This window comes from Chiloscyllium plagiosum, unplaced genomic scaffold, assembly GCF_037043375.1.
Source record: "Chiloscyllium plagiosum isolate Xiang-an unplaced genomic scaffold, Cpla_swu_hap1 HiC_scaffold_26, whole genome shotgun sequence".
Classification (NCBI taxonomy): Eukaryota; Metazoa; Chordata; class Chondrichthyes; order Orectolobiformes; family Hemiscylliidae; genus Chiloscyllium; species Chiloscyllium plagiosum.
The window spans coordinates 51761996-51783836 of NW_028270164.1; the positions used below are offsets into that span (position 1 = coordinate 51761996).

At 42.9% G+C, this 21841-nt stretch overlaps 1 protein-coding gene across 2 annotated transcripts in view; it reads right to left on the reverse strand.

The window, feature by feature from the left end:
• The window catches only part of LOC122563318 (sodium-coupled monocarboxylate transporter 1), a 114937-nt gene that overhangs the window by 79331 nt on the left and 13765 nt on the right, over positions 1–21841 (reverse strand). For both annotated transcript variants that reach the window (XM_043717040.2, XM_043717041.2), the window contains exons 2-5: positions 7946–8011; positions 6332–6383; positions 2725–2792; positions 539–693 (exon numbers count right to left, since the gene is read on the reverse strand). In XM_043717040.2, the coding sequence (XP_043572975.2) occupies positions 539–693; positions 2725–2792; positions 6332–6383; positions 7946–8011 (341 nt within the window). The remainder of the gene's footprint in view (positions 1–538; positions 694–2724; positions 2793–6331; positions 6384–7945; positions 8012–21841) is intronic.

The following is a 21841-nucleotide window of genomic DNA, read 5'->3' on the forward strand; positions in this document are numbered from 1 at the left end:
CCATGTCCTTTGGATCAGCAATATCACAACAAAATTCATGAAGAGTTCTGGGCAACTTCCTCTTAGAGGCACCGCTTGAATGTGTGGCCATTTGGTGTCTGAAATGGCCATAAATGTGATATCTACGTTTTTATACCTGCTGAGTTCAACATTTGTAGTGTCTGACCCTGAATGCTAGTTTCTGACCCTGAATGCTAGTTTCTGACCCTGGAGTCTTTTTGTCTGATTTGAGGTTTGGACAGGTCAGCATCTGATCCTTCACCTCTCAGTCATTTTTGCTGCCAATTCCAGTTCATTGGAAAGACATTCAGCTTTTGATGTTTCTAACTTTATGTCTGTATTGTAAATGCTTTCCTCGTAGGGCTACCTGTGAGGAAGCTACTTCCGGACAAGTCCAAGTAATGGCATTGCCCATTTTCACTTATTTTCAGACAGGTAAAAACTTGATTACACAATAATCAAGTCCCAGTGAGAAAACCACCCTCCAAACATTGCCAAATAATTCTCATATCCCCAAAGACAAGTGTCAGATTCTTACTCCCAGAAGTTGAGTCTTCCTCCATGATATGAAATATTCCAGATGCGTTCAAAACTTCCTTGGATTACTACACCTCGGATTATCACCGCCAAAAATCCAGATATCATAATCCCCATCTGGAAGACATCAGTCCAAACCACGGCTTTTAGACCACCCTGAAAATACAAGAGGTACCAAACATAACATTTGGAATCTAACCAAAAGGAACAAATGTTTATATCTGCCACATCCAAAAAAATTATTTCAAGGAACTTCACCTGGGCATTATGATTTTAAAAAATGACACAAAGCCCCATAAGAAGATATGAGAGTAGATTACAAAACCTTTGTCAAAGGAGTAGGTTTTAAGGAGTGCCTTAAAGGAGGAGAGTGCATTAGAGAGGTGGAGGTGTATAAGATGGGAATCCCAGAGTTGCAACTGAAGGCATGGGCAACAGGGGACAGATTAATTTTTGGACTATGCAAGGAAACAGAAGAGAGGACTGCAGATATCTCTGAGTGGTGATTGGCTGGATGAGATTGCAAAAGATGTGGAGGGATTGAAAATGATTTACAACAGAGTGCTGGAGCTAAGTGGTTCATGGAGATAAGCAAAGGAAGGCAAAGAGGTGTCCTGTTGATTTTACTTTTGCATAAATGTATTCAGCTTCCAGGAATTCTTGCTCTACTACAAGAGAAAAAACTGATTAATCAAGTAAATTATTAAAGGTTATTCTATTCCTAAGGGTCAAAATAATACAGCATCTAGTAGTAAGGTTAAGAAAGTATATAAAAACTTAATAAATGTAAAAGTAAATTGAATTTTTAAGTCATTCCTTAGAATATATTATGGACAACAGGATAGTTGATGTGTTACAGTTGCAGTATGTGGGAGTTCCTGGAGACCAATTTGGTCCAGAACAAACACGTACATGGCAAGTGTTTGAGGTTTGAGCAGCTTTGGCTTAGACTTGATGAGATGAAGGCAGAACTGCAGACACTGTGGTGCATCTGGAAATGGGAATGTTACTTGGATTCTTTGGATCAGGAGACAATCACACCTCTTAGGGTTGTAGTATGATTTTGTTAGTGTTCAGGAACAGGATCGGTGAATGAGGTAGGTAAGAGGACCGAGAGGGCAGGAGCCAGGTTCCTCAGCCCTTGCTAATGCGAACAGATTTGTCGTTCCTTCAGCTTGTCAAGAGGAGAGCGAAGGCTGTAGGATGGAGGAGCTAACTGACCATAGCACCTTGGTGCATGAAGTCACTCAAGGAGGGAAAGAGGAATGTAATTGTAGCCATGATGTGATGGTGCCGGCGTTGGACTGGAGTGGACAAAGTCAGAGGTCACATGACACCAAGTTATAGTCTGAACATCACCTGACCTAGAAGCAGTGCTCTGAAAGCTTGTGATTTCAAATAAATCATATGGTTTATAACCTGGTGTCATGTGACTTCTGATTTTGTCCAGTCAGGTAGAAAAGTAAGAGATTGGATGATCAGAGTCCCACACAGCTTGGCAACAATGGAGAAATATCAGAAGAGGATGGAGAAAGTGAGGACTGCAGATGCTGGGGATCAGAGTCAAGAGTGTGGTGCTGGAAAAGCACAGTAGGTTAGGCAGCATCCGACGAGCAGCAGAATCGACATTTCGGGCATAAGCCCTTCATCAGGAATGGGGCTTGTGGGCTGGGTTGGGGTCACATATCTACCTATTGCACATACCTACCTGTCCTCAGAAGAGGATGGTGTGATCAACTGTGTCAAAGGCTATAGGCAAGAAAGATGAGAAGCATTGTTACAGAGCAAGGGTGGACACCTGATTGGAGGGACTGAAACTTAGAGTTGTGGGGAAAATGGGCAATTCAATTGGGAGATACCAATACATTCATGACTTTAGAGAGAAAAGGGAAGTTGGATTTGGAATGATAGTTTGCAAGGATCAGGAGTTTTATATGGTGGGGATAGTGGCAGATTTGAAGATATTCATAATGCCACACCTACATGAATCCATCTGTAGAAATGCACCTGCTTCAGGATCTTTTTCCTATACCTCATTTACACATTGGCGTCAAGATATATGCCCAGAAAAAATTTGTACAAACATAGGTGAATGTATCCACGTACCTTTCTGTCCACCTGCAGCAATACACAGTGAGACATGTGCATTAACACACATATATGCAAATATAACCAGATTAAACTTACCAGGGTACAGTAAAAGGTGCAGACAAGACCAGTTGCAACAAGAACGCCCCAGAGATCAAGTCCAGTTACTGGTAAAAGCAAGAGTTGTTCCAACTTAGTGGAAAATAAATTTTCTTTTATATTAACAGTTTAACTTATAAAAGTATAAACAACCTTATAAATTAAATATAGTTCAAAAAGTTTTTGTTGCAAATGTTTCGTCCCGTCTAGGTGACATCATCAGTGCTTGGGAGCCTCCTGTGAAGCGCTTCTGTGGTGTTTCCTCCGGCATTTATAGTGGCCTGTCCCTGCCGCTTCCGGTTGTCAGTTTCAGCTGTCCGCTGTAGTGGCCGGTATATTGGGTCCAGGTCGATGTGTTTGTTGATGGAGTTTGTGGATGAGTGCCATGCTTCTAGGAATTCCCTGGCTGTTCTTTGTTTGGCTTGCCCTATAATGGTAGTGTTGTCCCAGTCGAATTAGACCACTAGGACTTATAACAGCACACAAACCAACAGCCACACTCAGACAACAACTCACCAGAACGAAGGACCCAATACCCAGCATGAGCAAAACTAATGTAGTGTACAAAATCCCATGCAAGGACTGCACAAAACACTATATAGGACCAACAGGAAGACAGCTAACGATCCGCGTCCATGAACACCAACTAGCCACGAAACGACATGACCAGCTATCCCTAGTAGCCACACACGCAGACGACAAGCAACATGAATTTGACTGGGACAACACTACCATTATAGGGCAAGCCAAACAAAGAACAGCCAGGGAATTCCTAGAAGCATGGCACTCATCCACAAACTCCATCAACAAACACATCGACCTGGACCCAATATACCGGCCACTACAGCGGACAACTGAAACTGACAACCGGAAGCGGCAGGGACAGGCCACTATAAATGCCGGAGGAAACTCCACAGAAGCGCTTCACAGGAAGCTCCCAAGCACTGAGGATGTCACCTAGACAGGGGACGAAACGTTTGCAACAAAAGCTTCCAGCTCGGCGAACAGAACCACAGCAACGAGCACCCGAGCTACAAACCTTCTCGCAAACTTTGAATAGTTCAAAAAGGAATGAATCAGTGCTTATGCCAGAGGCTGAGAGAGAAAAATTTGGACATTTAAATAAATAAATGCAGATGAGTGAACTGATAGTCATAGACTCATAGAGTTGTACAGCATGGAATCAGATCCTTTGGTCCACCACGTCCATGCCAACCAGATATCCTAAATTAATCTAGTCCAATTTGCCAGATTTTGCCCATATCCTTCTAATCCCTTTCTATTCATGTACCCGTCCAGATGTGTTTTAAGTGTTGTAATTGTATCAGCCTCCACCACTTCTCTGGCAGCTCATTCTATATATGCACAACCCTCTATGTGAAATGTTTGCCCCTTACGTCGCTTTTAGATCTTTCTCCTCTCACCTTAAATTACACCCTGAGGTTTTGGACTCCCCCACCCTGGGGAAAAGACCTTTGCTATTCATGCGCCTCAATTTTATAAACTTTTATAAGATCACCCCTCAGCTGTCGACCCTCCAGGGAAAACAGCCCCAGTCTATTCCACCTCTCCCTATATTTCAAACCCTCCAACCCTGGCAAAACCCTTGTAAATCTTTTCTGAACCCTTTCATGTTGAACAACATCCTTCCTATAGCAGGGAGACCAGAATTGAACGCAATATTTCAAAAGTGGCCTAACCAATGTCCTGTACAGTCACAGCATGACCTCCCAATTCCTACACACAATGCATTGACCAAAAAAGGTAATCATACAAAGCATCTTCTTCACTATCCTGTCTCTTTGTGATTCCACTTTTAAGGAACTATGAACCTGCAATCAAATGTCTCTTTGTTCAGCAACACTCGTGAGGACTTTACTATTAAGTGTATAAGTCCTTCCCTGATTAGCCTTTCCAAAATACAGCACCTCACATTTATCTAAATTAAACTCCACCTGCCACTCCTTGGCCTATTGGCCCATCTGCTCAAGATCCCATTGTGCTCTGAGTTAACCTTCTTTGCTGTCCACTACACCTCCAATTTTGGTGTAATCTGCAAACTTACTAAGTATACCTCATATGCTCACTTCCAAATCATTTATATAAGTGATGAAAAGCAGTGGACCCAGCACTGATCCTTAAGGCACTCCATTGGTCACAGGCCTCCAATCTGAAAAGCATCCCTGCACCACCACCCTCTGTCTTCTACCTTTGAGCCAGTTCTGTATCCAAATGGCTAGTTCTCCCTGTGTTCCATGTGATCAAACCTTGCTAATCAGTCCCCCATGGGGAACCTTGTTGAACGCCTTACTGAAGTCCATATAGATCACATCTACCGCTCTGCCTTCATGAATCCTCTTTGTTACTTCTTCAAAAAACTCAATCAAATTAGTGAGACATGATTTCCCACACACAAAGCCATGTTGACTATCCCTAAACAGTCCTTGCCTTTCCAAATACATGTACATCCTGTCCTTCAGGATTCCCTCAACAGCTTGCCCACCACCGAGGTCAGGCTCACTGGTCTATAGTTCCCTGGCTTGTCCTTACCACTTAAATAGTGACACCACATTAGCCAACCTCCAGTCTTCTGGCACCTCACCTGTGACTATCGATGATACAAATATCTCAGCAAGAGGCCCAACAATCACTTCCCTAGCTTCCCACAGAGTTCGAGGGTACACCTGATCATGTCCTGGAGATTTATCCACTTTTAAGCATCTTAAGACATCCATCACCTCCTCCTGTGTAATTTTTCAAGGTGTTGCAATTTATTTCCCCAAGTTCTCTATCTTCCATATCCTTCTCTGTAGTAAACACTGGGGAAAACAATATTGATTTCCCATCTTTGCCCTTTGATTACAAAGTGACATAGAGAGATAGATAGTGATAGAATGATAGAGAGGGGTGAGAGAAGTATTGTCTGAAGCACAATGAAAGATAAAGTAACACAAATATGTTTAAAATCACACAACACCAGGTTATAGTCCAATAGGTTTATTTGGAAGCTCTATTTGGACAACCACCTGATGAAGGAGCAGCAATCCAAAAGCTAGTGCTTCCAAATAAACCTGTTGGACTATAACCTGGTGTTGTGTGATTTTTAACTTTGTCCATCCTAGTCTAGCACTGGCACCTCCAAATCACGGATATATTGAGTTAATCAAGCTGAAAGATGATAATGAGTGTGATATAGAGATGGATGGAAATCAAAAGGCTAGTAGAAACTGATATAGAAACAGGAATAAAATAGAGCAAGGTTGGGTGAGGGGGCTACAAACAATAGTGAGATTGTGAAAGCAAAAGGAGGACATAAAGGACAAAGAGAATAGAACAGAGATGCTAGTAATGTTTTTTTATTCCTAGTCATTAGTGGTTGCCTTGTTGTTTCCGAGGAGATGAAGGATGAGGACAGACATAGAGTACAATAATCCACCCAAACTGGTGACACTCAGTCACTGAATTCCTTGGATTGAGGCTCACACAGACAGAGATAGATACTTCGGTCAGAAACAAGGTTCTGTTTCTCCTCAGGGCAGCAACATTTAGGGCTTGACTGTACAGTAATTGGTTAATAGATGTGTAAGTAATGTTAACTTGCACTTACCCTGATTCAGTGCTAGTGCAGGAGCGTAAATGACAATCCCAGTGTATAGAACCTGTAAAAAGATCTCCTATATCATTAATCAATAATCTCAATCAGAACCATGTCTGGTACTAAATTAATAACTTGACCAAGTGATTAAATTAGTGAGGTCGCTCTAGCTTATTACTTAGGCTCAGTGCTGAAGGTGGGAAAGCTGAATGGGAAACATTTTGTACACTACCATGTTTCCTCTTAAGTTGCTCACTGGAAGAGGTGAATACAATTTACCTGTCTGCTTGTATCTTAAACATCCGATCGGTCCTTGTGAATGAAGCTGGACAGTATTCACAGACATTTAGAATAAGACAGAAAGCTTTTGAACTTTGTTTGATTATCCCCTCATTAACGGGCAGTTTAAAACTCAAGTATCTTGGATATAATTGGAATTTAAATAGACAGTAGACAATCGGTGCAGGAGTAGGCCATTCTGCCCTTCGAGCCTGCACCACCATTCATTATGATCATGGCTGATCATCCTCAGTCAGTATCCTGTTCCTGCCTTATCTCCATAACCCTTGATTCCACTATCCTTGAGAGCTCTAGTCAACTCTTTCTTAAACGAATCCAAAGACTGGGCCTCCACAGCCTTCTGGGGCAGAGCATTCCACACAGCCACCACTCTCTGGGTGAAGAAGTTTCTCCTCATCTCTGTCCTAAATGGCCTACCCCTTATTTTTAAGCTGTGTCCTTTGGTTCGGGACTCATCCATCAGCGGAAACATGTTTCCTGCCTCCAGAGTGTCCAATCCTTTAATAATCTTATACGTCTCAATCAGATCCCCTCTCAGCCTTCTAAACTCAGGGGTATACAAGCCCAGTCGCTCCAATCTTTCAACGTAAGATAGTCCCGCCATTCCAGGAATTGACCTTGTGAACCTACGCTGCACTCCCTCAATAGCCAGAATGTCTTTCCTCAAATTTGGAGACCAGAACTGCACACAATTTTCCAGGTGCGGTCTCACCAGGGCCCTGTACAGCTGCAGAAGAACCTCTTTGCTTCTATACTCAATCCCTCTTGTTATGAAAGCCAGCATGCTATTAGCTTTCTTCTCTACCTGCTGTACCTGCATGCTTGCTTTCATTGACTGGTGTACATGAACACCCAGATCTCTTTGTGCTGCCCCTTTACCTAACTTGACTCCATTTAGGTAGTAATCTGCCTTCCTGTTCTTGTCACCAAAGTAGATAACCACACATTTATCCACATTAAACTGCATCTGCCAGGCATCTGCCCACTCACCTAACCTGTCCAGGTCACTCTGTAATCTCCTAACATCCTCCTCACATTTCACCCTGCCACCCAGCTTTGTATCATTAGCAAATTTGCTAATGTTACTATTAATACCATCTTCTATATCATTAATATAGATTGTAAAAAGCTGCGGTCCCAGCACTGATCCCTGCGGTACCCTACTGGTCACTGCCTGACATTCCGAAAGGGATCCGTTTATCACTACTGTTTGCTTCCTGTCAGCCAACCAATTTTCAATCCAAGTCAGTATTTTGCCCCCAATAAGATGCGCCCTAATTTTGCTCACTAACCTCCTGTATGTGCTGTAGGTGATTTGATACTCACTGTTTGAATAATGTAGAAAATGGTCCCAGTGTATCGAGCTAGTTTGTTGAACCTCAGATCTAAATACTGCAGAGAGAAAAACAGTCAGTGTCAAATAACTTACATTTACAATGGTTTAGCTTGTAATCCATGAAAGTTAAATTCATTTAGTCGATTCTTTTTTAACTCTTACATATTGTTGCTATAACAAGAGATAACAGGATCGAGAGCAGATATCCCTCTTCTGTCAAAAGCATCAAAGTCCTGACTCATGATAGTAAAGAGTCTTCCTTTCGAACCTACTCAACAATGGGTGAGCTTACTGCAAGCCTAATGGAGAAAGTGGGGACTGACCAATGATGGTGCTGCAAACAGATACTTATCTCACACTAAATATTGCACGCACCAGCACAAATACACACTTTCTGTCCGGAAGTGAAGAACCTCGATTCACAGGAAAAGGAGACTTAATCATGGAGGCCAGGGTGCAGAAGAAAGCTATTCTAGTACAATTGCAATGTTTAAAAGGCATCTGGATGGGCATATGAATAAGAAGGGTTTGGAAGGATATGGACCGGGTGCCTGCAGTTGGGACTAGATTGTGTTGAGATATCTGGTCGAGATGGACAAGTTGGACCGAAGTGTCTGTTTCCATGCTGTACATCTCTATGACTCTATCTCTATTGCCTGGATGGATATCATCTTTGACAATTGTTGTTTTATTGAGTGACTGTGTCAGATTGCTATTCAGGAGAAAGGGAAATAAAATTGCTGAGCTAGGAATCAATCAACAACTGTGTATGTGCTCTTCTTTGTGAAATCCTGAAGTAGACCCCTATCCTGACTCGAAAGAAAGCCCTCGCAGAAAAGTTAAGGGCCAAGGTGATTTTATTAGATGTGGGCAGTGTCAGCACTGATGTGCTCCTTATGGTTTTCTGAATGGCAGCCCATGTAACATATACCACAGAGGGTTAGGTTCATAATCAGTCAGATATCTGGAAGTTTATTAACAAATAACTCCGTAAGTGATGTGACATCTCAGAATTACATACACAGTCTAAGTTATATGTTAACCTAGATTACTGATACATAAATTATTGCTTAACTGATGAATTTACTTAACTGCTCAGTGGCTAAATGAATGGAGAGTGAGAACAGAACATTTCATATTAAAGTGTTCAATGCATGATGCATAAAGGTATAGTACAGGTATTCGATCCTTTATCCAAAACGCTCGGGACCAGCTGGTTTTAGGAAGTTGGAATTTTTCCAATTTCGGAATAAGTGACACTTTGATGGTGAAATGTTTAGAAATCTTACCGAACAGCAGCCTCACAGTGAGTACAATGCGTCCTGAAACAGAATTGAGGCCAGTGCTGGGCCACACCTATCCACGTTGCATCTTTCTGAGATTTGTGAAATAATACAACAGATGCTATCTTAGACCTGAGTTGTAGCTGACAGCAAAAGAAAATAACTGACCAGTTGCTGACCCACAGTTTGTTGAGTTGGATTTCCTCGAGTTGGGTTGGTGTAAGTGCACTCCAACTGTCCAATGAAATCTGTTTTATAACCTCTGTTTTTGCTGATTTCTTGTACAGTTATCAAGTGGACAGGCTGTTGGCATTTTACCATTCATTTTCTATATTTTCATTTCCAAGGGATTGTTTTGACCTTATTCTGAAGTCCCCAAAAATGCCAAATAAATACACATAACCAAACCTGAAAACTAAAACCTACTAGCCGTAATTAAAAGGCATTCAAAAGTTGTTTAAAATCTCTCTTATTTTAAAATTCCTTCACACACTTTGTTTATCCATTTCAGCTTCAAGACTACATTGACAGATGAAGTCAGTAACCTAAGTAGGAAATCGTATCCAGGTTATTGATATTACATGTGTTGCTTCTGGGTTTTAAGCCCAATTGAAAAATTACACTGTGCTGAACCTTTGACTTTGGCCAAGTGTAAGCTTAGTCAAGATGATTGCTGTGAGACAGAGACTTAAACCCGCCTCATTAATGACCCAGTGCACCACTAAAGTGCTCTCTCACCTGATTCTAGTCCCATCCTCCCACCCACTGTTCACAGAACAACTAGATATCTGCAGGAAGACCAGCACTTCGAGCATCTGCATCATCATAAAAAGACTATTGTGCAACCAGGAAAGCATTGACAACCTGACATTGCCCCTCACTGACAACATAATGGTAATTCAGCCATAAAACGACTTTGCTCATGGCACATAGTTGCCATGTAGACTCTCCCTCGCATATGCAAACCCATTCTCTCACTTCAGTTATTCTTTAATTACAAGACTGCATAGTTAACTTGTCCTTAGGTTCATCCTATCAAAACTAAACACTGCGTCACAGATCAAGTGCCCACTTATCAATGTCCATTGAGGAACATTAGGTATAGGAAAGCAAGCAAACAGTTCCAAAGATCATCTTTTATTTACAGAATGTGAAACTGAATGAACGCAACATGAACCAAATGCTGGTAATTTGACCAATAACTCTGTCACATTCTGGATGGTCAGCTGTACCCTGCTCACATCGACTGGAACCAGGTGTCAGTCAGCTCGTGTCGGTTTGGAGCACCCAATGCAGCTGAACGCTGTCATGGACAAAGAGAGCTTTCTCTAACTCAGTCCGCCCCTTCCTTCTCCTCCTCTAGCACCTCTCCCTTCTCTTCCTCCTTAGAAGACTGCTCCCATACTGTCACTTCCTCATCATCTTTTGTTGTCTGCTCCAGGGCACATCATACTCAGACAATATGACAAACTCTGTCTGAATGATACTGGACAGACACCCAGACCAGTCCAAGCAGCAGAGCCACATCTTCAGCAGCCCTATTTTTCCCTGGAGCATTGGAAGCTGAGGGGTGACCTTAAAGAGGTTTATAAAATTATGAGGGGCATAGACAAGGTCTTTTCCTTGGGGTGGGGGAGTCCAGAACTAGAAGGCATAGGGTTTAGGGTGAGAGGGGAAAGATATAAAAGGGACCTAAGTGGCAACTTTTTCACTCAGTGATGCGTGTGTGGGATGAGCTGCCAGAGGAAGTGGTGGAGGTTAGTACAATTGCAGCATTTCAAAGGTATCTGGATGGTATATGAATAGGAAGGGTTTAGAGGGATATGGGGAGAAAGTGAGGTCTGCAGATGCTGGAGATCAGGGCTGAAAATGTGTTGCTGGAAAAGCGCAGCAGGTCAGGCAGCATCCAGGGAACAAGAGAATCGACGTTTCGGGCATAAGCCCTGAAGAAGGGCTTATGCCCGAAACGTCGATTGTCCTGTTCCCTGGATGCTGCCTGACCTGCTGCGCTTTTCCAGCAACACATTTTCAGCTTAGAGGGATATGGGCCAAGTGCTGACAAGTGGGACTAGATTAGGTTAGGATATCTGGTTGACATCGATGAGTTGGACCCAACGGTCTGTTTCCGTACTGTACACCTCTATGACTCTATGACCGTATTGTCTGCTCCACCATGGCCTTGGTCGAAGCATAGGCAGCATCATGTCTGCATCATTTGGTGGTTACGCAGTGGTGGCAATATCCATATTGACAGTGGGTGGTCCCTGTCATCCAGTAACCTGTCTTAGAAGGCACCTGGTCCCTCAAAAGCACAAGAGTGCTCCAGGATGGAGGAAAGGTGGCATCTGCCAGTGTAGTGGGTACACTCTTCCGGTGTTATGGACCAGGCCAGACTCCCTCAAAACATTTCAAGAAGGGAGCCCAGACGCTAACTTTGCTAGTTGTTTTAAGCGGGTCTTAAGTGGATATTCCAGGAGTGAAGCAACTGGTCCAACCACTCAGTTTTAAACAAAACAGTATTTACTTACACATGGACAAAAGAAAACTGAATTTAGAATAACACGACTACTTAAAAACTCAATTAACTCTATGACAACTTAATGATACAGTTCCAAATATTTGCAACATCCCCATAAACAGTCTTTAGATTAGATTACATTACCTTACAGTGTGGAAACAGGCCCTTCGGCCCAACAAGTCCACACCGACCCGCCGAAGCGCAACCCACCCATACCCCTACATTTACCCCTTACCTAATACTACGGGCAATTTAGCATGGCCAATTCTCCTAACCTGCACATCCTTGGACTGTGGGAGGAAACCGGAGCACCCGGAGGAAACCCACACAGCCACAGTCTTTTGGCAGAAAAGGTAAAATTGAACACCTGTGTTTACAGGAGAGATGTCACAGAGAGAGGATCAGCATGGATCTGTTTCCTTGACCAGCAGCCTCAAAAAACAGACAGACTGCTAAACCAAACCAAACCAGAGAAAAGCTGAGCTGAGAGAACTGGCCACATCCCTTTCATTGTACAAGTTTTTTTTTTAACTTTAAAGCCTTTTGGCTGAGACAATATCTGTTAGCTATAATCAAACTGGCCCCAAAATCCATCCAAACCAGACACATCGGAACGTCTGCGTTTATGACCCCCCTCAAAAAAAACCAAAGACAACCTAACCTTGTTAAAGGAGCAGCATCGTAACGTCAGGAAGTGATAGTAGTGATCATAGATCTCCTCAACATGAATGGAACAGAAGCCCTTCTTGCCGATGAATTCCACAACATTATGTTACTGTGTTTTCAATGTCACGTGTGTGAAGTCGATGGCACCCAGTACCTGGGGGAAGCCAGTTATGTTTCTGAACCCTATTGCCGGGCTGCAACACTAATTCCATCTTGATAGATTGAAATGAACTGATATGATCTTGTACAGATGTTATCAGTAACTGTCCTGATGTATTTGTTGGTGCATTACTGAGAGATCCTATGCAGCTCACTATCGCTTCCTAGAGGGAGCCAGTCACACAGACATTCAAAGCAGCTATCCCCTTCACAGTCACCAGGAGAGTATGGCCTATCCTTTCTGCAGGTCCCTCTCCAGCATCTGGCACAGTTCCATCACAGTGTCATCGGATGCACAGAACCTGCGTGACACTGCAACTCACTCCTTCCCAGAAATAGAGTCAGGGACGAACAACACTGGGCCTCTTGCAGATCCCAAGCACCTGGGGATGCTACAGCAGCAACCTCTCCCTGATGCGCGTGCGCAGTGAGGCCTGCTGGTGTTGCTGGGCTTGCTGTCAGCTCTGGCCCTCCTGGGTCTGCCTTCACCTCCTTAGGAAGGCAACCACAGCATCTCTCCAGTGGCTGGGTGCAGGACTCTTGATGGAAATGACTGAGATTGGGAATATAAAGAGTAAACAGGTTCTTAGCTCTGAGAAGATTCAGATGAGGCTGAGCCCACTCCTCCACACAGTGAGACATGCTGTGCTCTGAGAACAAGGAACACGCCTCTATCACTCATTCAGCTGCAGCTTGGGGCTGCACGAGCTGAGTGACCAATATATTACAAAAAGAGACTGCTAGGTGGACACTGACATCTTCCATCCCATCAACCATGAAACCTCTCATGCATTCAGTGGAACCGAGCATAATGCTTCCATGACAGACAATGAAGTGATCATCTCCACCTCCATCATCACCCTTACAAGTTACACAAGGTATGAATTGCTTTTGGCCAGCATTCATCACTTTTTAAGTCGTTGTTGCTAATTTGTGATTCATTGAGATGCCAAAATATAGTTTGAAAGCAGCAATGGGGTGATGCAAATTACCTTTGACCAACATTTTAATCCTCAACATGTGAACTCTGCATTGCAAATGGATGATGAAATTATTGTAAACTAAATGAAAATGCAATTTGCAAGCACATGCTTCATGTATTTGCCCCTGCAAAATCATCATGTCCAGTCAACATGAACCACAAGCTTTCACCCATCAAACTGACACTGTCTCTGTCCACCTTGGCCATTGTCCACCTCAGTTATGAGTTCAGTTAGCATTTAGTGAACTGCAAGTGATGTTATGGAACACAGTCCCTAGTAATAACAACACTATCAGCATCAGGTTCTGCCTTATTGCCAGGTACCTTCCAAGCCCAGTTTTCCCTTGCAGTAGCTTGATAGCCCATTTCTGCCACCTTTGCTTCCAACATTCCCCCTTGCCTCTTGAGTTCTAACACTACCATTTATCAAGGAGGTACTGTGGTCCTGTCGGCTGTCCCTGTGGAGACCACAATTGTGATCACTCCAAATAATACTATCCTCCTATAGCCTTCATATCCTCTAATGCTTTTCAGTGTAACCTGACTTGTATTTTAACTTAAACCCTCACACTACTGCCATCCTCTCCCTACCTCAACACATGCCTCTGCTCTCTCCTCAGCCTTGAATGCCCACCCAATTTGAAAATGTGCTTCCCTTTACCCCTCTATCCAATCTATATACATTCTGCTGCATTCTCTGACAGTCCCCTTCACTCTCTGCTCATGGATCAATGCATGGAACATGTGCAGGGAGGGTCAGTTTTGTGCAGGGAAGGTCATGTCTTACCAACTTAACAGAATTCTTTGAGGGAGTGGCAAAGTTAATTGATGAGGGAAGGGCTGTAGATGCCACATGCATGGACTTCAACAAAGCATTTGATAAGGTTCCATGGTAGGCTGATGGAGAAAGTGAAGTTGCATGGGGTCCAGGGTGTACTAGCTAGGTGGATAGAGAACTGGGCAACAGGAGACAGAGAATAGTAGTGGAAGGGAGTTTCTCAAAATGGAGACCTGTGATCAGTGGTGTTCCACAGGGATCTGTGCTGGGACCACTGTTGTTTGTGATATACATAAATGTTTGGAAGCAGGCATAGATGGTCTGATTAGTAAGTTTGCAGATAAGACTAAGATTGGTGGAATAGCAGATAGTGAAGGGGACTGTCAGAGAATACAGCAGAATGTATATAGATTGGAGAGTTGGGCAAAGAAATGGCAGATGGAGCTCAATCCGAGAAAATGCGAGGTGATGCATTTTAGAAGATCCAATTCAAGAGCAAACTATACGGTAAATGGAAAGGTCCTGGAAAATTTTATGTATACAGAGATCTGGGTGTTAAAGTCCATTGCACCTTGAAGGTGGCAACACAGGTTGATAGAGTGGTCAAGAAGGCATATGGCATGCTTTCCTTCATCGGACAGGGTTTTGAGTACAAGAGTTGGCAGGTCATGTTACAGTTGTATAAGACTTTGGTTCGACTCCATTTGCAATACTGTGTACAATTCTGATCACCACATTACCGAAAGGAAGTGGATACTTTGGAGAGGGTACAGAGGAGGTTCACATGGATGTTGCCTGGCATGGAGGGCGCTAGCTATGAACAGAAGTTGAGTAGATTAAGATTATTTTCATTAGGAAGATAGAGGTTGAGTGGGGACCTGATTGAGGTCTACAAAATCATGAGAGGTGTAGACAGGGTGGATAGCAAGAAGCTTTATCCCAGAGAGGGACTCAATTACTAGGGGTCACGAGTTCAAGGTGAGAGAAGAAAAGTTTAAGGGAGATTTACGTGGAAAGTTCTTTATGCAGAAGGTGGTGTGTGCTTGGAGTGCATTGCCAGTGGAGGTGGTAGAAGTGGGCACAATAGTGTCGTTTAAGATGAATCTAGACAAATACATGAATGGGCAGGGAGCAGAGGGATACAGATAATTGGAAATAGGCAACAGGTTTAGATAGAGGATCTGAATCAGCACAGGCTTGACAGATCCTCCTGTCAAGCGGGATTTGTTGTTAGTTGGGAGTTTCTGGTATGGTCAATGATGAGTGTGGTTGACATACAGTTCAAGGGTTTGGCCAAGGTCAGTCAACCACTCGGGGCCGGGCACATCAAGTCATATCACAGGCAGCCAGGGGAATCGTGTATCATCAATCAGAAGCTGCAAAGAACGTGAGCAGGAGTCTTTTCCGTCATGTCTAGGAGCTGCTAATCAAGGTCAGTCAGAGGTCAGAGTAAATGCATTCAAGTGGTTCTAACAAAGAACAAAAAAAATTACAGCACAGGAACTGGCCAGTGGAAGTGGTTGTTGCAGGTACATTAACAACATTGAAAAGGCATTTTGACAAATACATGGATAGGAGGAGTTTAAAAGGATATGAGCCAAGTGCAGGGAAGTGGGGTTAAGATGAATGGACATTTTTGGTTGGCATGGACCAGTTTGGGCCAAAGGGCTTGTCTCCGTGCTGTAGAACTCTGTGACTCTATGACTCCAATGGATGGGATACATTAATGAATTGACTATACTAATGAATTGGGTACAGTTGAATTTTGGTGATAGTTAAGGATTGGTACAATAACTGGTTTGGGCATATTAACTGAGTTGCTGAGCCATTGAGTATTACAACATGGAAATAGACCGCTTAGACCATCATGTCCACATTGGTCATCAAGCACCTATCTACCGTTATTATATCTCCCAGCACTTGGACTGTATATTTATAAGCTAAGGCTTTTCTTGTATTCATCTAAATGCTTATTAAATGTTGTAATGGTCCCAATTTTAATTATCCTTTCAGGCAGTGAGATGCAGTTACCCACTGCCCCCTGGATGAAAATACATTTCTCAAAATCTCCTCTGAACAACCTGCCTCTCATTGTAAATCTATGCCCCCTGGTTATTGACCTCTGCAGACCGTTGAAGACTGAGGGGGAACCTTGTAGAGGTTTATAAAATCAAGAAGAGCATAGGTAGGATGAATAGCCAAGGTTTTTTTCTCAGCATAGAGGAATGCAATTCTAGAGAACATAGACTTAAGGTGAGAGGGGAATGAGTTAAAAGGAAACTGATGGGCAGCTTTCTCATGCAGATAGTTGAGCACGTATGGAACGAGCTACCAGAGGAAGAGGTGGAGGCAGATACAATTACAATACTTAAAAGGCTGATGATTCATGCTTTCTATTTATATGTTTGTGTTTCTTTGGGTTGGTGATGTCATTTCCTATGGTGATGTCATTTCTATTCTTTTTCTCAGGGGGTAATAAATCAGGTCCAAGTCAATGTGTTTGTTGATAGAGTTCCGGTTGGAATGCCACGCTTCTAGGAATTCGTCCGGAGGCTCACTGAGGATGTTACCTAATATGGTGACAAAACGTCTGAAAATGAACCTTGGTTGAGGAGAGAGGTTGAATGTCTTGTAAAGAGGAAGAAGGGGGCTTACATAAGGTTGAGGAAACAAGGTTCAGACAGAGCATTGGAGGGATACAGGATAGCCAGAAGGGAGCTGAAGAAAGGGATTAGGAGAGCTAAGAGAGGGCATGAAAAATCTTTGGCGGATAGGATCAAGGATAACCCCAAGGCATTTTATGCGTATGTGAGAAACATGAGAATGACGAGAACGAGGGTAGGTCCGATCAAGGACAGTAGTGGGAGACTGTGTATTGAGTCGGAAGAGATAAGTGAGGTCTTGAATGAGTACTTTTCTTCAGTATTTACAAACGAGAGGGACCGTATTGTTGAAGCGGAGAGTGTGAAATGGACTGGTAAGCTAGAGGAGATACTTGTTAGGAAGGAAGATGTGTTGGACATTTTGAATAACTTGAGGATAGACAAGTCCCCCGGGCCTGACGGGATATATCCTAGGATTATGTGAGAAGCAAGAGAGGAAATTACAGAGCCGTTGGCAATGATCTTTTCGTCTTCACTGTCAACAGGGGTGGTACCAGGGGACTGGAGAGTGGCGAATGTTGTGCCCCTGTTCAAAAAAGGGAATAGGGATAACCCCGGGAATTACAGGCCAGTTAGTCTTACTTCAGTGGTAGGCAAAGTAATGGAAAGGGTACTGACGGATAGGATTTATGAGTATCTGGAAAGACACTGCTTGATTAGGGACAGCCAGCACGGATTTGTGAAGGGTAGGTCTTGCCTTACAAGTCTTATTGAATTCTTTGAGGAGGTGACCAAGCATGTGGATGAGGGTAGAGCAGTGGATGTAGTATACATGGATTTTAGTAAGGCATTTGATAAGGTTCCCCATGGAAGGCTTATGCGGAAAGTCAGGAGGCATGGGATAGTGGGAAATTTGGCCAGTTGGATAGAAAACTGGCTAACTGGTCGAAGTCAGAGAGTGGTGGTAGATGGTAAATATTCAGCCTGAAGCCCAGTTACAAGTGGAGTTCCGCAGGGATCAGTTCTGGGTCCTCTGCTGTTTGTAATTTTTATTATTGACTTGGAAGAGGGAGTCGACGGGTGGGTCAGTAAATTTGCAGATGATACGAAGATTGGTGGAGTTGTGGATAGTGAGGAGGGCTGTTGTGGGCTGCAAAGGGACTTAGATATGATGCAGAGCTGGGCTGAGGAGTGGCAGATGGAGTTCAACCCTGCCAAGTGTGAGGTTGTCCATTTTGGAAGGACAAATAAGAATGCGGAATACAGGGTTAACGTAGGGTTCTTAGTAAGGCGGAGGAGCAGAGGGATCTTGGGGTGTATGTTCATAGATCTTTGAAAGTTGCCACTCAGGTGGATAGAGCTTGTAAGAAGGCCTATGGTGTATTAGCGTTCATTAGCAGAGGGATTGAATTCAAGAGTTGTGAAGTGATGTTACAGCTGTACAGGACTTTGGTTAGGCCACATTTGGAGTACTGTGTGCAGTTCTGGTCGCCTCACTTTAGGAAAGATGTGGAAGCTTTGGAGAGGGTGCAGAGAAGATTTACCAGGATGTTGCCTGGAATGGAGAATAGGTCGTACGAGGATAGGTTGAGCGTGCTAGGCCTTTTCTCATTGGAACGGAGAAGGATGAGCGGTGACTTGATAGAGGTTTATAAGATGATCAGAGGAATAGATAGAGTAGACAGTCAGAAACTTTTTCCCCGGGTACAACAGAGTTACAAGGGGACATAAATTTAAGGTGAAGGGTGGAAGGTATAGGGGAGATGTCAGGGGTAGGTTCTTTACCCAGAGAGTGGTGGGGGCATGGAATGCGCTGCCTGTGGGAGTGGCAGAGTCAGAATCATTGGCGAACTTTAAGTGGTAATTGGATAGGTACATGGATGGGTGCTGGGTGCTTAAGCTAGGACAAATGTTCGACACAACATCGTGGGCCGAAGGGCCTGTTCTGTGCTGTATTGTTCTATGTTCTATGTTCTACATCCAGAACCTCAACCTGAGCTACAAATCTTCTCAAAACTCGTTAGTGTTATCACTAAAGTTACTGATCAAAAAATGGTCTAGATATACACTGGATACACTAACCAAATGAGTTCAGTAATAACGTACAATTGAAATTGTATGCAGGAATAAATTGTGATAGTAAGAGATTGCTTACTGTAATGGATTTAGTACCCTAATGCATTGGGGCCAGTAGTAGGTTCTAGTAGAAAATCTGGTACAGTACTAGATTGGTTACAGTTGATTGCAATAATTTGAATACAGCAAATGATTTGATTATAGTAAGAAACAGAATTCAGTAATGAGAAGAGGCTATGGTCTTGCAGTATTATCACTAGACTATTAATCCAGAGACCCAGGTAATGCTATGGGCACCTGGATTTGAATGCTGCAGTAGAATGAAATTTGAATTCAATAAAAATCTGGAGTGAGGAATGGAATGATGCCTGTGAAGCTATTGTCAGTCGTTAGGAAAACCTATCTGGTTCATGATTTGAAATTGCCATACTCGCCTGATCTGGCCCACATGTAACTCCAGATTAGAGATGGACAAGAGATGCTAACTAGCCAACGTCCCATCAATGATTTTCTTTTTTAAATTGTAATGATTGAACCAGCCTGGTAAGGTATTGCAACAGTTTGCATACAGATTGTTTACAGTAAGGTATTGGAGGAAGTAATGGGATCGATTAAAGCAATATTCAGTCAAGGTTTGTGTGCAAATTTATTGGTACTAAAATAGATTTAGTACAGCAATAAGTTGTGTATTATAATTAATTCAGTATAATGACAGACTGGCTACAACAAACAATTGAGTACAGAAATAGATCAAGTTCAGAAATTAATTATGCATTGTAATGGACCGAGGACAATAATGGATCATTGCAATAATGTATTGTTTAATATGAAATAAAGTACAGCTATAAACTGAGTATAATAATGAATTGGCATAAAGTTGGTTGCAGTAGTTGATTGAGAAAAGTAATAGATTGAATACAATAAATTGTAATATAAAGACAAAACACTGCAGATGCTACAGCTCTGAACTCAAAGCAGAAAATGCTAAAGATCCACAACAGATCTTGCAGCACCTGTGAAGGGAGAAACAGAGTTAACAATACACACACTCAATGAGGACTAAATTTGCAGAGTAGAATCGAAAGGAGTAGAAATAGGACAGGTCTCCAGAGGAGATGTGAATGGTTGATAATGAACATGTGTCACAGGAACAGAAGAGATAGCAGCAGGAGTAGACCATGTGGCCTTGCTGCACCTTTCAATATGATTATGGCTGATCATGGGCTTCAACTTCATTCCCTGCTCACTCCTCATATTTCTGATGCTCGAAGAGGCCAAATATCTGTCACTCCCAGCCTTAAATATATTCAATGGTGGAGCATCCTCAATTATCATAGGTGGTGAATCCCAAAGATTCACAATTCTTTAAGTAAAAGAAATTCTCCTTATCTCAGTACCAAATGATTGGCCTTTACCCTAAGACAATGGCCCTATGTTGTAGATTTCCCAGCAACGACTCAGTATCTATCCTTTATACCCCTTCAGAACTTTGTGAGCAATGAATGCAAAATACTAAACTGAAAGAAATAACTGTTTCGCCTGGAGGGAGGATTTGAGAAAAGTAATAGATTGAAAACAATAAATTGTAATATAAAGACAAAACACTGCAGATGCTACAGCTCTGAGGCTGTAGCATCAGGCTGTAAGAAGAGAGAAGGTGAAAGCAGAAGAACAGTATCTTCTGCTCTGTGGCAAGGTGAAGTGGGTACATTAATACATGATTATTAATGGATTGGGCCAAGTAACAGATTGGACACAATAATAGATTGGGTGCATGAATGGATTGAATATATTTCAGATTTAGGTATGTTAATGGATTAAGTACAGGTATGGGTAAGGTATGATAATGGATTGGTTACATTGGGTGCTGCAAGTGTGGTCTAACCAGGGCTTCGTAGAGCTGTAGCATAACCTCGCAGCTCTTAAACTCAATCCCCTTGCTAATGAAAGCCACACACCATTCGTCTTCTTAACAACCCTATCATCTTGGATGACAACTTTAAGGGATCTATGCACATGGATCCCAAGATACCTCTGTTCCCCAACACTGCCAAGACTCCTGCCTTTAAGCCAGTATTGTGGATTCAAATTTGACCATCCAAAATGAATCAATTTGAACACCAGGTTGAACACCATCTAGCACTCATCAGTTCAGTTCTGCATCCTGTCAATGTTCCGTTGCAACCTACAACAGCCCTCCACACTAACCACAACTCCACCAACCTTTGTGTTATCAGCAAACTTACTAGCCCATCCTTCCACTTCTTCATCCAAGCTATTTATAATAATCACAAAGAGCAGAGGTCCCAGAACAGATCCCTGCGGATCACCACTGGTCATCGAGCTCCAGGCTGAATACTTTCCATCTACCACCAGCTTCTATGGGCCAGTCAATTCTGTATCCAGACAGCCAGATTTCCCTATATCCTGTGCCTCCTTACTTTCTGAATGAGTCTATCATGGGGAACCGAATCAAACGCTTAATTAAAATCCATGTGCACCACATCCACTGCTCTACATTCACTGAAGAGTTTTGTCACATCCTCAAAGAATTCTGTAATGCCCGAATGCTTATGCCCGAAACGTCGATTCCCCTGTTCCTTGGATGCTGCCTGACCTGCTGCGCTTTTCCAGCAACCTATTCATTAAGGATCTCTGCTATCTCCTCTGACTCCAGGTGCAAGTTCCCTCCACTATCGCTGATCTGCCCTACCCTCAGCTTTTATTAAATGCTGCTTTTTTTGTTCCTCACATAACTGTGGAATGCCTTGGGGTTTTCCTTAGTCTTACCCACTAAAGCTTTTTCATGTCCCCTTCTCGC